Below are 13,768 nucleotides of genomic sequence, written 5' to 3'. Positions count from 1 at the left end.
CACTTGGGTTATTTCCAACTCCTTGCTACTGTGAACAAAGCCATGATAAACATGGATGTGCATGTCTCACCGGTTTTAAATAGGAGACCCAAAACAGTGAATGGCTTGCTGAGCAAAAAAAACTTGAATTCAGGGTCTTGCCTGATTTAAATAGGAGGCAACAATGGCTTGTTTAAAAAAGTGAGGAAATGACAAATGGCTTTGACACAATTGGAAAACCATCTGCAGAAAACGTAAACAAGCTCCACACCTCATACTGTACACAAAAATCAACTCAAGTTAGGTCAGGGACCTAGGAGTAAAACTCATGACTATAAAATACATCAGAGAATAGCTAGGAACAACTCTGGGAGCCCTAATAATTCACAGCATAAACAGACTTCCAAGCATAATGGAAAACCTATAATCAAGAGTGACTATATAGTTAGATCTTCGAAGAATCAAACCACTACACACATCAAAAAATCTTCTCTAACAGAGTAAAGGAAAATTCACAGACTTGGGAAAAATAATTTGGCAGCAATAAGGGACTCATAGCTAAAACTTATAGACTATTCTAGTACTTCAATAAGAAAAATGTAAGCAACCAATTACAAACTGAGCACAGGATATGAAGATCTCCAGCAAACATGATAGAATACATTCAGATGGCAAAGAAATCCATGAGAAAATGTTCGAAATCCCTAGCTATCAGAGAGATGCACATAAAAGCAACTGTGGTGTGTCATCTCACCCCAGCAACCATAGCAAAGTTCAACAGGGCAGCAAACAACAAATGCTGGCGAGTTTGTGGAGAGATTGGAACTCTTATTCACGTTAGTGGGAATGTAAAATGATACAAGGTGGTGGGAGGTTGTCTGGTGCTTTCTCAAAAAGTTAAAAATACCAGTTGGCACAGCAATTCCACTATTGAGAATATAGCCTAAAGAAACAAGAGCCGTGACTCAAACATATACAGGTTCACCCATGTTTGTTTCTGCATTATTCCATAGTAAAGAGATGGAAGCAACCCAAGTGTCCATCAACAAACGAATGTACAGAAAAACTATGGTACATTCATAGAGTAGAATAATACACAACATTGAAAAACAATGACCTCGTTAAACATTATACAACATGAATAAGCCTGGAAGACATTATGCTGAATGAAATATCTCAGTCACAAAAGGACAAATACTGCACAACAAACACCGAGGAGAATAGGAGAACCAGCACTTCTACCGCCAGCTCCTGCTGACCACTGACAACCATGACGACCCCTGCATCGGAAGGGTGTCATCCTGCCCAAGAGACTCTCTACCAGAAGGTGGATAATGGGTATCCCTTCCCCTAAGTCATCAAATCTAAGGGTGGTATTGTGGGTATCAAGATAGACAAGGACATGGTACCCCTGGCAAGAACTAATGACCAGACCACCACCCAAGGGCTGAATGGGCTGTCCGAGTGCTGTTCCCATTATAAGAAGGATGGAGATGACTTTGCCAAGTGGTGCTTTGTGCTGAAATTAGAAAACACAAACCCTCATTGTGGAAAATGCCAAAATGCTAGTGCATTATGCCAGAATCTACCAGCAGAATGGGATTGTGTCCACTGTGAAGACTGAGATCCTCCCTGATGGTGACCATAACCTGAAGTGATGTCAGTACATAAATGAGAAGGTGCTGGCTGACATCTATTTGGAAAGCACTTTGCTGAAGACTAATATGGTAAACCCAGGCCATGCCTGCACACAGAAATTTTCTCATGAGATTGCCATAACTGTCATAGCACTGCACCACACAGTGCACTCCCCTCCTGTTACTGGAACCACCTTCCTGTCTGGAAGCCAAAGGGGGAGGCATACATCAACCTCAACGCCATCAACAAGTGCCCCCTGCTGAAGCCATAGGCCATGATCTTCCATGGCTAAGTCCTGCAGACCTCTGCATTGAAGGCCTGGGGTGGGAAGGAGGAGAATCTGAAGGCAGCCCAGGGGGAGTATACAAAATAAGCCTTGGCCAGTCTCACCTGCCACTGAAAGTACACCTCAAGCATTCAGGCCGGGACTATAGCCAGTGAGTCCCTCTTCGTCTCTAACCCTGCCTACTAAGTGGAGGTATTCTAAGGCTGTCCCCTTCAACACTCCAGACCCCAGCACCCTCCTAGACTTAACATTTGAGGAGAAGGGGCTCCAGTCTGCTCTTTCCTATCACTCTTGCTGCCCTTGTGATATTGGTGTGTAGTGGTGTCTGTTTGCAAACTCCATCACCTTTTCCGACCCACTGCCAATAAACAACTATTAAGGGGGGGATACTGCACACCACCACTACTATAAAATAGGACTGATATATGGGGGTGAGGGGGTGGAGAATAGGAGAAGAGTGGATAGATAATGAACACTGCATTGGAAAGTATGAAGAGAAGGACTGTCTGAAAAGAAGATATGATTACGCTTTATATGTATGACAGCAATCTGGAACAAGAACTGCATTGTAAAGTGGACTGCAGGAGTGGGAAGGGAGGTGGGAGGAGGAAAACAATGAATGAAAACCCAATGTTTCTGTAAACTTTTGTTAAAATCACAGTAAAAAAGAAAAAAACAAGCTATCTTTTTCTGCAGAACACCTAGGAACTCTTTTTAAAGCATTTAATTGAAATAAAAATGCTTTAGAAGGAAATTGTTATTTCTTGATGGTGGTTTTGGCTTTATGGATGTGTATATATTAAACATCATGTTGTATGTGTTACATATGCTGTTGTGTACTGCTGAGTAGGAGCCAACCCATAGCTGACCCTCTGGTAGGTTTTCCAGGGGCAGTTAATCACACGAGAGGTGAGTACCCAGCCTGTGGAGCTGATCCTGTGGAGCTGCTCCTGTGGAGTGGAGCTGCTGGTGGATTAGAACTGTGTGGCTTTGTGATTGCAGTGCAACTCCTTGCCACTAGGCCACCAGTGGTCCCTATAGGTTACATATGCAGGTCAATTACTCCTCAATAAATTATTCTTTGAAAGTATTCTTTCCAAAGTGCCATACTACTTATATATCTGGCAGGTGGTAGCTGGAATCATGGATTTTGCCAAAGTGTTTAATTCTTACCTTCCAACAGCACTGTAGTTTGTAAAAGTAACTTATTTAAAGAGTAATTTTAAGGTAAATTAGTATTGCAATGCATTTTATAAGGTTATGGTGAAAGCAAAAATGAGCATAATAGAAACAAGTCACAAACAGTTTATAATTTATTGGAATTTTTTTAAGTTGTGGGTAGGTATATCACATATGAAATGCAGATTAAAGAACAAATATAGTCTTTTCCTCTAAGCAATTTGTGGATTCAAGTGGCTGATTTACAGTTGAAAAGTTATTTGCATTTCTTTTTAAGAAGACATTATAATGTGTCATCAAATTAACTCATCATCTCTTGTTTAACATATTCTACCTTTTAAATAGTAATAATGCTTCTAAACAATAGCATCATAGTTTCATTTTTTTGAGATCTCACCCCCAGAATTCTAGTTGACTTCAATGTTTCCTTCAGGAAGAAAGAAATCTCATTACTTATCCTGCATAAGGATAGGGGCATATTCCTTTGACCCCCAGGCCAGTTATCTGTTGAAAAAAAGAGAAAATCTGGTAAAAAAAAGATAATTCACATGTATTCTGTAAAGCAACTTTAGTATTCACAATAATATACTTAGCTAGCTATTGTCCTTGTTTTATTCCCTCTCTTAATGCTGTATTCCCTTGCTCTGTCACAAAACAAACTCTTGGTCTTGGTTTCACAAGAGCACAATCTGGAATTCCGATTTTTCTCAATGTCAGTCATAATTTATTATAATCCACATAGTAATATGCATTTGCATAGTCAATAAAGCACAAATAGATATTTTCTTATTATTCTTTGCTTTTAGCCAGGATCCATCTGACATAAGTATTATATCTCTGGTGCCATGGCCTATTTTAAATCCAGCTTGAACATCTGGCAAGTCTCTGTTTATGTATTGTTCTAGGCGTTTTCGATTGATCCTCAGCAGTATTTTGCTTGCTATGTGCTATTGTCAGAGGGACAGCACAGGAGGGGAAGACCCTCTATGAGATGGATTGATTTGGTGACTGGGGTAATCGGGATGGGTGTGTCAGAGGCGGTGCGGTTGGTGCAGGATAGAGCAGGGTTTAGGGCTGTTGTGCATAGCATCGCTATGAGTCGGAAATGACTCGATGGCACATAACAACAACAACAATGTGCTATTGATATTTTCCAAGGATCCAGGCCCTGGTCTTTGGAATCACTTGCTATATATCTGAAAGCTGGACAATGAATAAGGATCAGAGAAAAAGAATTGATGCTTTTGGTGTTGGAAAAAAGTGCTCAAGAGTCCATGGACTGCCAAAAGAACAAAGAGATATGGCTTGGAAAAGGTACAGCCAAAGTGCTGTAAAAATAAAGCTTCATCTCACATACTTTAGGCATATTGCTAGGAGAAGCTATTCCTTGAATAAGGAATTTGATTGGAAAGTTGGAGGGGTGAGCTGACATGGTGAGTTCAGCAATGGGCTTGAGGGTTCAGAGATTGTGAAGATGACACGAGATAGGACTGTGTTCAGACCAGTTGTTGTGTTGCCATGAGTTGTACTCAACCCAATGGCACCTAACAATAACAATAACATACTCCATCATAAAAAAGACATAAACTAGCAACTATTTACTACTAAACAGTATCTGGAACTGAATTTATATTTCCTTTCCATTTCTTATCACTTTACCATCTATTTAGAACAGAGTCTGAATAGGAAAATTTCTATATTTCTTTTCAGCTCAAAAGGTCCATATTTTCATCGGTGTTTGTTTTGTTGAAAAAATTATGTTAAAAGGCTGAAAATATTCTTGTGACATTAAACAATCAACAAATTTTGTAAATAAGTTTCAACACTGCTTTTCTAAGCTCATTCACATTTTTTCCTGGGTGTTGTTGTTGTTAGATGTTGTTTAGTTGAAAATGACTCATCACAACCCTATAAACAAACAGCCAACCTGAGCCTGCTCTATCTCATGTCTGACACACTAGAGCTCAATGTTGAAGTTACATGTGAATCTATCTCATTGAGGGTCTTCCTCTTTTTTGCTGATACTCCTTTCCCAGCAGTGTCCCTTTACAAGGAGTAGCCTCATCTAGCTATATTTCCAAAGTATGAGAGATGAAACTTTGTCATCTTTGCCTCCAAGGAACACTCTTTTACTGAACTTTTTCCAACACGTATCTGTTCATTATTTTGGCAGTCCATAGGATATTCAGGACCCTTTTGCAGCATCAAAATTCAAAGGCATAAAGACATCAATTTTTTTCTATCATCTTTATTCATTGTTCAGCTCTCTGATATGTAGTACGTGGGTGAAAAATACCATGGATTACTCTTCAAACTGATCTCATTACTCTTCAAGCATTTTGGAGAGGTCCTTGACAGTGGACTTGCATAGGACAATATTTCTACTGATTTCCTGACTGCTGGTACCCAGGGTGTTGAACACAGCTTCAATCCTTTCTTCATCTATTATAATGTTGACTGTTGGTTTCGTGGTGAGGACCTTTGCTTTCTAGATGTGGAGATGCAATCCATACTAAATCTTGCAGTCCTTGATCTTCTACAGTAAGCATTAAACATTGTCTGCATTTTCAACAAACAAGGTAGTATCATCTGTTTAACACAGGCTGTTGAGTCCTCCTCTGATTCTGATGCCACTTTCCACTTCATAGAATCCAGCTTCTAGAATTATTTGCTTAGCACACAGATTGATAGGTATGGAGAAAGGATTCAACCCTGTCACACATCCTTCCTTCTTGATTTTAAACCATGCTGTGTTTCCCTGCTCCATTTGGACAAGAGCTTCTTAGTCTAGGTATAGATTTCTCATGAACACAGTTAAGTGTTCTAAGAGTCCCATTCTTCTCAATGTTAGCCATAATTTGTTATGATCCACACAGTCAAATGCCTTTGCATAGTCAATAATACATAAATAGAAATTTAAATGTAGTTGGCTGTCTTCGTACATAATATCTTTTATATCTTCCCCAAAGTTTCTCTTGTCTTCAATCACAGGTGTTCAATGACTTAAACCTCTTTTCGTTTTTTTAAAAAATATTTTTAGTTGTGATTTTAACAAAAGTTTACAGAAGACTTGGATTTCATTCATTCATTGTTGCACATTTTCCTCCCTAACTGCCCCCCTGCCCAGTTCACTTTAAAAAAAATTCATTCACTGTTGTATAACTTCCTCCCTTCCTCCACCCCAGTTCACTTAACTATGCACCTCTTATTCCGGACTATTGCCATGTAAATAATGCCTAATAATACATTCCTTTTAAACAGTTATTTCCTTCGTCTGTTCCAATGCAGTGTTCATTATTTATTCCCTCTTTTCTTAGTTTCCTCCCAACCTCCATGTTAGTTTTGTTTTATAACAGTGGTGTTACACAGTATTTGTCTTTTTGTAACTGAGTCAAATCTGTTTTTGAGATGATTGTTAAGTTCAACTGGGATAGATTCAAGGTTGTATTTTGGTTCTTGTGGACTAGTTTTGCCTTTCTATAGTTTAAATTTGTACATGGGTAATTGATAATCTATTCTATAATCAGCACCTGGTCTGATTTTGACTGCTGATATTTTGCTTCTCCAATGATTCTTTCTGCAAATAGAGTTTATCTGATTCCTGTGCAGTCATCAGGTAAGGTCCATGTATAAAGTCATTGTTTGACAAAGATATTTGCTATAAGTAAATCATTGAGCACACATAATTTAATCATTCAACTTCTCATTTCTGTCACCAAGTCCATACTTTCCAACTTTTGCATTCTAGTCACCAAAAATTATTTATTGATCTTGATTTCATGTTTGGTCAATTTTGGACTGCAAAAGTTAGTAGAATTCCTCAATCTCTTTCTCTTTGGCATCAGTTGTTGGTATAAATACTTAGATAATAGCTCCATAATAAATCTTCCTAGTATGTGTACAAATAGTATCATATCACTCACAGTATTGTACTTCATGATGGATCTTGAAATTGCCTTTTTAATTATGAAAGCAACATCATTCTTCTTTAGTTTTTCATTCCCAGCATAGTCAATTTTATGATTACTTGATTCGAAGTGCCCCATACTAGTCCATCTCCATTAACAGATGCCTAAAATATTAATCTTCATGCATTCCATTTCATATTTTACAATTTTCTGATTTTCCTACATTCATACTTTGTACATTCCATGTTCCAATTATTAATGTCTGCAACTGTTGCTACTTATTTTTTAGTCACCTTCTACCTTGGATTTACCTCTAACAGTGTAACTACCTGTTTCCTCAGTTCATAGGGTTTTTGAAGACCCGTTGTTTTGGATGTGAATGGCCAATCCTTCTTCCTAATCTGTCTTAATCTAGGAGCTCTGCTGCAACATCTCCATCATGGGTGACCCTTCTGGCACTTTAGATATTGGTGGTACTTTTTTTTAATATTACAGCAGCCCACAAACTAAACCAGTACAGTGGACTAAAAGACAAGTGTTGTACTAATTGGAGCACATGGTAATACTCAACCCTATATACCATGGACTGCTAGGAGAACAAACAGGTTTGTCCTTGAGAGGGTGAAGCCAGAATGTTCCCTGGAGTCAAGGATTCTGAAGCTTTGTCTGACATACTTTGGGCATGTTGCAAGGAGGGACTGGTCCTTGGAGAGGGACATCATGTTTGGCAGAGTGGAGGGACGGCACAGAAGAGGAAGACCCTCAATGAGATGGATCGATTCTGTGACTGGAGTGATGGGAATGAATGTGTTTGAGACAGTGAGGTTGGCACAAGATAGAACGGCGTTTAGGGCTCTTATACATAGGGTTGCTATGAGTCGCAAATGACGCGATGGCACATAATAACAACACACACATTGAAAATATAAAGTAACTGGCAACAGGCAAATCATTCCCCAATAAACAAACTGAGAAGTAGATGTTATACCTTTAAGAGCATATCGTAAAGGCAACCAGGGATACAAATATCATGAAACAGGACATCCTTCTCAGACTCCAGCTGAGGTCCATGTTGGCATGACAGGATGGCCAATACTCCCTGGAATTTAGCTAACCTATAATATGAAACTTACTGCCGGAGAGTAGACACCAACTCATAATGGGTTATTGGAGACTAACTCTTACAAAAGGAGATCGGCCATCTTTCTTCTGTGGAGCTGCTGGTGGATTCAAACTACTAGAAAGGCATCACCTTTGGGTTAGCAGTGAAATTCCCTGTGGATTAAGCTCTGAATCTATAATCTAGTCAGTCTAAATAAAATGTTTTAAAATCTGGCAAAATGAGCTCTAAATAATAAAAATAATGAATGCTAAAACTTGTGTACCTAACAGAAGGAAAATGCAAATATTTTCTTATAATAAAAAAATTATACAACAATGGTAAAACTGTATCTTCTCAAAGGTGAAAACTTAAGAAACTTGGACAAATAATAGAAACAATTGAATTCAGGTTCTCAAGGTTTTCATTGTATACATGTTTTGATTGTAGACAAAAACACTAATCATTCAATTATTTAACAAAGGGTCCTCTATGCAATACCCAAAAGAAAATAAATAGACAGATTACCTTGAAAATCCCACCTGCTTCAGGCTGTTTCAAAAGACTCTCAGGATTCATTCCATCCTGTGCACAGGTCACATACATTTCAGAATAATCCTTTCCTCCAAAGCAGCATGAAGTTGTTTTATCAACAGGCAACTTCACAGTTTGGAGTCTTTTTCCTAGATGATCAAATAGATTATTTAAACTCAAGATCTAGCACATTTCCAACATGAGCCACATTTCTGAATCTCTTGAGAAGTAATAGGGAAGTTCTAAAAAGACTCTAGAGGTCAGAATTCATCTATGCTATGCATTTAGACTACTTTCTCTGACAATTTCTTTTGAGCAAGAAGTCTTGTCTTGAACAGGTAATGGTTGAAACAACATGAACATATTTAATGTCTTCAAATTGTATATATGAAGATTGCTGAAATGGCAAGTGCTACACACACACACACACACACACACACACACACACACACATTGTAAGAGTAGTGCAGGACCAGGCTATGTCTTATTTTGCTATTTATAGGGTAAAACTGTGAATCAGAAGAAATAATACAGTGCCTAGTGATAACAATAGTTTATATATTTACAAGAATAAAAAAATTACTGAGGAAAAAATAAACATCTCCACAAGAAAAGAAGTTATGACTATAAATCTTGGACTCTATCTTAGGATTTGATCCCAAATCATCCAGTAAAACCATTTTAATATATCTTCATGTCTGATGTTGTCCAGAAATAGCAGAGACTTTCAATTTTTCTGTAAGCCTACCTGTCTCAGGATCTAAACGAATCACTCTTCCTCCATTGTAGCAGGCCACCCAAAGCTTCCCCTCAACATCAATACACATTCCATCTGGGATTTGTTCTTCTTTCTCCAATTTATAAACATTTCGGCGGTTGGCTAAGGTAAAAAGACAAACAAACAAAACCGCCAAGCAAAACAGATCACTTAACATTAAGCATCAAATAGTGAGCCCTCAAGATGATCTTGTATAAAGAAGCTCTGGTAGAGTAGGCCACAGCTAGTTGTGCTGCAAACCCAAAGATGATGATTGATAATAATTTCTCCTACTTGGTCAACATATGACATGTGGGCACCAGGGATAGTATGGTTCAGAGGGATTCCTAACTCTAAATTTAAAATATCCAGAAATATAAGTGGGTACCCGTCAACAAAAATCTTTCCCATGTGATTTGGGAAAAATCATTCCCCTACAATTTCGACATGATTGGGTTGCCCTTTTGTTAAGGCACAAATATGTTTTCGAGGCAACCAAAAAAATATGGAAAACAGATTCTTTAGTAAAATGTTACCAGTTCTTTTGAAGTTGGCCTGAACTTGAAACTCTTCCATGTTTACCTCAGAAAAATTTTAGTCTGTGGTTAGAGGCTGTTCAGTCACAATAATGATATTGATTTACTCAAAGACTTAGAAGGCAATTAATGGTGCCACAGAAATAGTTCAAACACAAAATCTAGTAAATCCTCAAAAGGATTCTGAGGCTACATCTAACATACTTTGGACATGTTGTGAGGAGACTCCAGTCCTTGGAGAAGGACATCATGCTTGGGAGGGTAGAGGGACAGCGCAGGAGGCGAAGGCCCTCTAGGAGGTGGATTGATTCAGTGACTGGGGTAATCAGGATGGGAGTGTCAGAGACAGTGCGATTGGCACAGGACAGAGCAGCGTTTAGGGCTGTTGTACATAAGGTCGCTATGAGCCGCAAGTGACTCGATGGCACATAACAACAACAACAACATACAAGGAAGATCTGTTAATACGACTATTACTCACATACACACTTCTACAACTAAAACCAAAGAGGAAGGAATTGCACACTTTTACCACACCTTGCAATCTGAAACTGACCAGACCAAACATGGATTCAAGATGCATAATAATTGATAATTGATGACTGGAATGCAAAATTGGAAATAATGAAGAAGGAATAGGAGTCATAAAGTATGGACTTGGTGACAGAAATGATGTTGGAAATAGAATGGTGGAGTTTTGTATGTCAATGATGTTTTCATTGAAAATACATTTTTAAAAACCACCAATGACGACTACACATGGACCTCACCTAATGTACTACATAGAAACCAGATTGACTGTATCTGTGGAAGGAATCATTGGAGAAGCTCAATATCAGCAGTAAAACTAGGCTACAGCAGACTGTGGAATACACCATCAATTACTCATGTGCAAGTTCAAATTGAGACAAAAGAAAAACAAGTCCATGAGAACCTGAATTTCAGAATCATCTTAAGAAAAGGTTTTAAGGTTTGAATACAAATGATCAAAGACTGATGAGTTGTGGGATGACATCAAGAGTATCATCCATGAAGAGAGCAGAAGGTCATTACAAAGACAGAGAAGAAAGCAAAAACTGAAATGGATGTCAGAAGAGACTCTGAAAATTATACTAGAGTGTTGAGAAGCTAAAACAAAGGGGGGAAAAGTGCTGAAGTAAAAGAGTAGAACAGAAGTGGCAAGAGTTGTTGTTGTCATTGTTGTTAAGTGTCATCAAGTCATAGGCGACTCATAGCGACCCTATGTACAGAAGTCCTCAACACTTGCATGACTTTCATCCTTTTTCAGGTTCATAGGGTTTCCAGAGGCAAGCTATTATGAAAGTGGATGCCACTTCTGCTTCCAGAGTTTGCAAATATATAGAGACCCAGTTTTTTAGGGTTATAATTAATGTTATAAAACAAAATGTGTGTGAATGGTTGAATAGGATTCTTTATATTAATTTGAATAAAAATAAAAACATACAGAGGTGATGGTTGCAACAACATGTTAAATGTTATATTATTAAATTTATACATAAATGGTTGAAATGTCAAAGTTTTGCAATGTATTTTATCATAACAAATTTTTTTCAACTAGAGGCTTTTACATTATAAAACCAAATAACCCTCCACCTGCAGAAAGCTGAAACAGGATCCACATCTCACACCATACACAAAAATCAACTCAAGGTGGATCAGAGACCTAGGAGTAAAGGCCAAAACCATAAAGTACATAAGAGCCAACCTGCGGTCAAGCTTAGAAGTCCTAGACTATGGTATAAAGAGACTGCCAAATATAGCCAGAAATGTACTATCTGAAGAGAATAAAATTGATGAATGAAACCTTTTAAAGATTAAATCCCTATGCAAATCAAAACCTTTTTTCCAACAGGGTGAAAAGAAAACCTCTGACTGGGAACAAACATTTGATAATACCATCTCAGATAATAGTCTCATAACAAAAGTACACAGAATACACCTGGGCCTCCACAAGAAAAAGACTGCTAACTCAATTACAGAATGGGCAAAGGACATAGAAAGACTTTTCACAGAGGAAGATATTTGAATGGCAAAGAGACACATAAAGAAATGCTCCAAATCACTGGCAATAAGAGAGATGCAAATCAAAACCATAATGAGAAACCATCTCATCCCAGAAGCAGTGGCAAAGTTTAACAGGACAGCAAGTAATAAATGTTGGAGAGGATGTGGCGAGATAGTAACTCTTATACATTGTTGGTGGGATTGTAAAATGGTACCACCATTCTGGAAGGCAGTTTGGCACTTCCTCAAAAAGCTGGACATAGAAATTCCATATGACCCAGCTATTCCACTGTTTGGAATGGAATGTTCCCTGAGAAAATGAGAATTCAGGCACAAACGGAGACTTATACACCAATGTTCATAGCAGCGTTATTCACCATAGCAATAACATGGAAACAGCCCAGATATCTAACCACAATCAAATGGATTGAGAAATTATGGACATTCATACAATGGAATTAATACCCAGGAGCAATGATTTTGTAAATTATTACCTAACTTGGAAGGGACTGAGAGCATTATGCTGAGTGAACTAACTCAGTCCAACAAGGACAAATACTTTATAAAACCATTATTGTAGAATGAGTATAAGAATCCAAGGGGTGGAGGGGAGGGTAGAAGCAGTGGGATGAGGTTGTGCAGGGGGAGGGGGGAATTAATCATGGGGTTGTACAATTTGATGGGTGGGTGGGGTGAGGGAAATTGGAGGAATTTGGTCTGAAAAACAATGTATTCCACTTTTGTAAATAAACTAGCATAATAAAAATCCAAACCAAAAAAAAAACAAAAAAAAAAAACACCCCAAATAACCATCATAATCAGATCAAGACACAAAACCATGGGTAAGTAAAATGTATAAAAATTGTCTCAAAAAAGCACTACATAGGAATATTTTGTTTCTTATTAAATATGCATGAAAAAGTTTGTGATTTTTTTAAAAGTTTAATTTTTTTAAAAAAATTTGATATCTTATAAGATAGTTTTAAAGTGTTTCCTTCTAAATTCATCTAAATAATTCCCTCCCTCACACTTTCTGTGACTCATTATAATACATTGATGAAGATGAACTGCAACCACTTTTTTTACTTCCCCATTTTAAAAAACTGCTAATTTGTCTCTGAATACTTGCTAATAGTTAAAAATACAAATAATTTATTATTTGTAGTAATTTAAAATTTTCAGCTTTTTTATCCTATTCTGCTCTATATTATGTCTTTAAGTACCTTATAGTAATAAAGGATCCATTTTATTTATTTTTTTATTAATACTTTAACAAAAGTTTACAAAAAACTTGGATTCCCATTTATTGCACATTTTCCTCCCTACCCCTCCTTCAGTTCGCTTTTCTTTTTAACAAAGATTCTTTCATTGCTGCACAATTTCCACCCTCTCCCCAACTCCACTTTGCTATACACCTCTGTTTACATTGAGCTCCTTTCTGGCGCTGGTGGCAAGAAAAAGAATTAAGGATATATCCATATAATGCCAACTATGGTCATACTTAACGAGCTCTGACAGCCTATTGGTAAGGGGTTGTGCTGCCAACCCAAACAACAAGCAGATTAAATCCACCAGTTATTCTAATAGACAGAGATGGACAATCTCCTCTTATGAAGTTTACAGTCTCTGAAAATCATGTGGAGGGCCAGCTATGAGTTGAATCCAACTAGATGGCACATAACAAAAATAACAATAATAACATAATATAAATAAAATAATATAAATAATAATATAATATAAAATAAAATAATAAAATAAAATCAAGTGGAGGGCCAGCTATGAGTTGAATCCAACTAGATGGCACATAACAAAAATAACAATAATCAA

General features: G+C 37.5%; 1 protein-coding gene and 1 pseudogene across 2 annotated transcripts in view; one reads left to right on the top strand and one right to left on the bottom strand.

Annotated features, from left to right (window-relative positions):
* Nucleotides 1-188: 188 nt before the first annotated feature.
* On the top strand, nt 189-2,089 carry LOC102864113 (annotated as a pseudogene).
* Nucleotides 2,090-3,535: 1,446 nt separating this feature from the next.
* Nucleotides 3,536-13,768, bottom strand: part of LOC102846315 (regucalcin-like) — a 14,774-nt gene continuing 4,541 nt past the window's right edge. For both annotated transcript variants that reach the window (XM_006881767.1, XM_006881768.1), the window contains 3 exons: nt 9,372-9,503; nt 8,618-8,772; nt 3,536-3,586 (listed from right to left, as the gene is read on the bottom strand). In XM_006881767.1, the coding sequence (XP_006881829.1) occupies nt 3,536-3,586; nt 8,618-8,772; nt 9,372-9,503 (338 nt within the window). The remainder of the gene's footprint in view (nt 3,587-8,617; nt 8,773-9,371; nt 9,504-13,768) is intronic.

Source organism: Elephantulus edwardii, unplaced genomic scaffold (genome assembly GCF_000299155.1).
Source record: "Elephantulus edwardii isolate Elephantulus edwardi_28Jun2011 unplaced genomic scaffold, EleEdw1.0 scaffold00016, whole genome shotgun sequence".
Taxonomy (NCBI): domain Eukaryota; kingdom Metazoa; phylum Chordata; class Mammalia; order Macroscelidea; family Macroscelididae; genus Elephantulus; species Elephantulus edwardii.
This window is presented reverse-complemented; position numbering and strand designations above follow the sequence as displayed.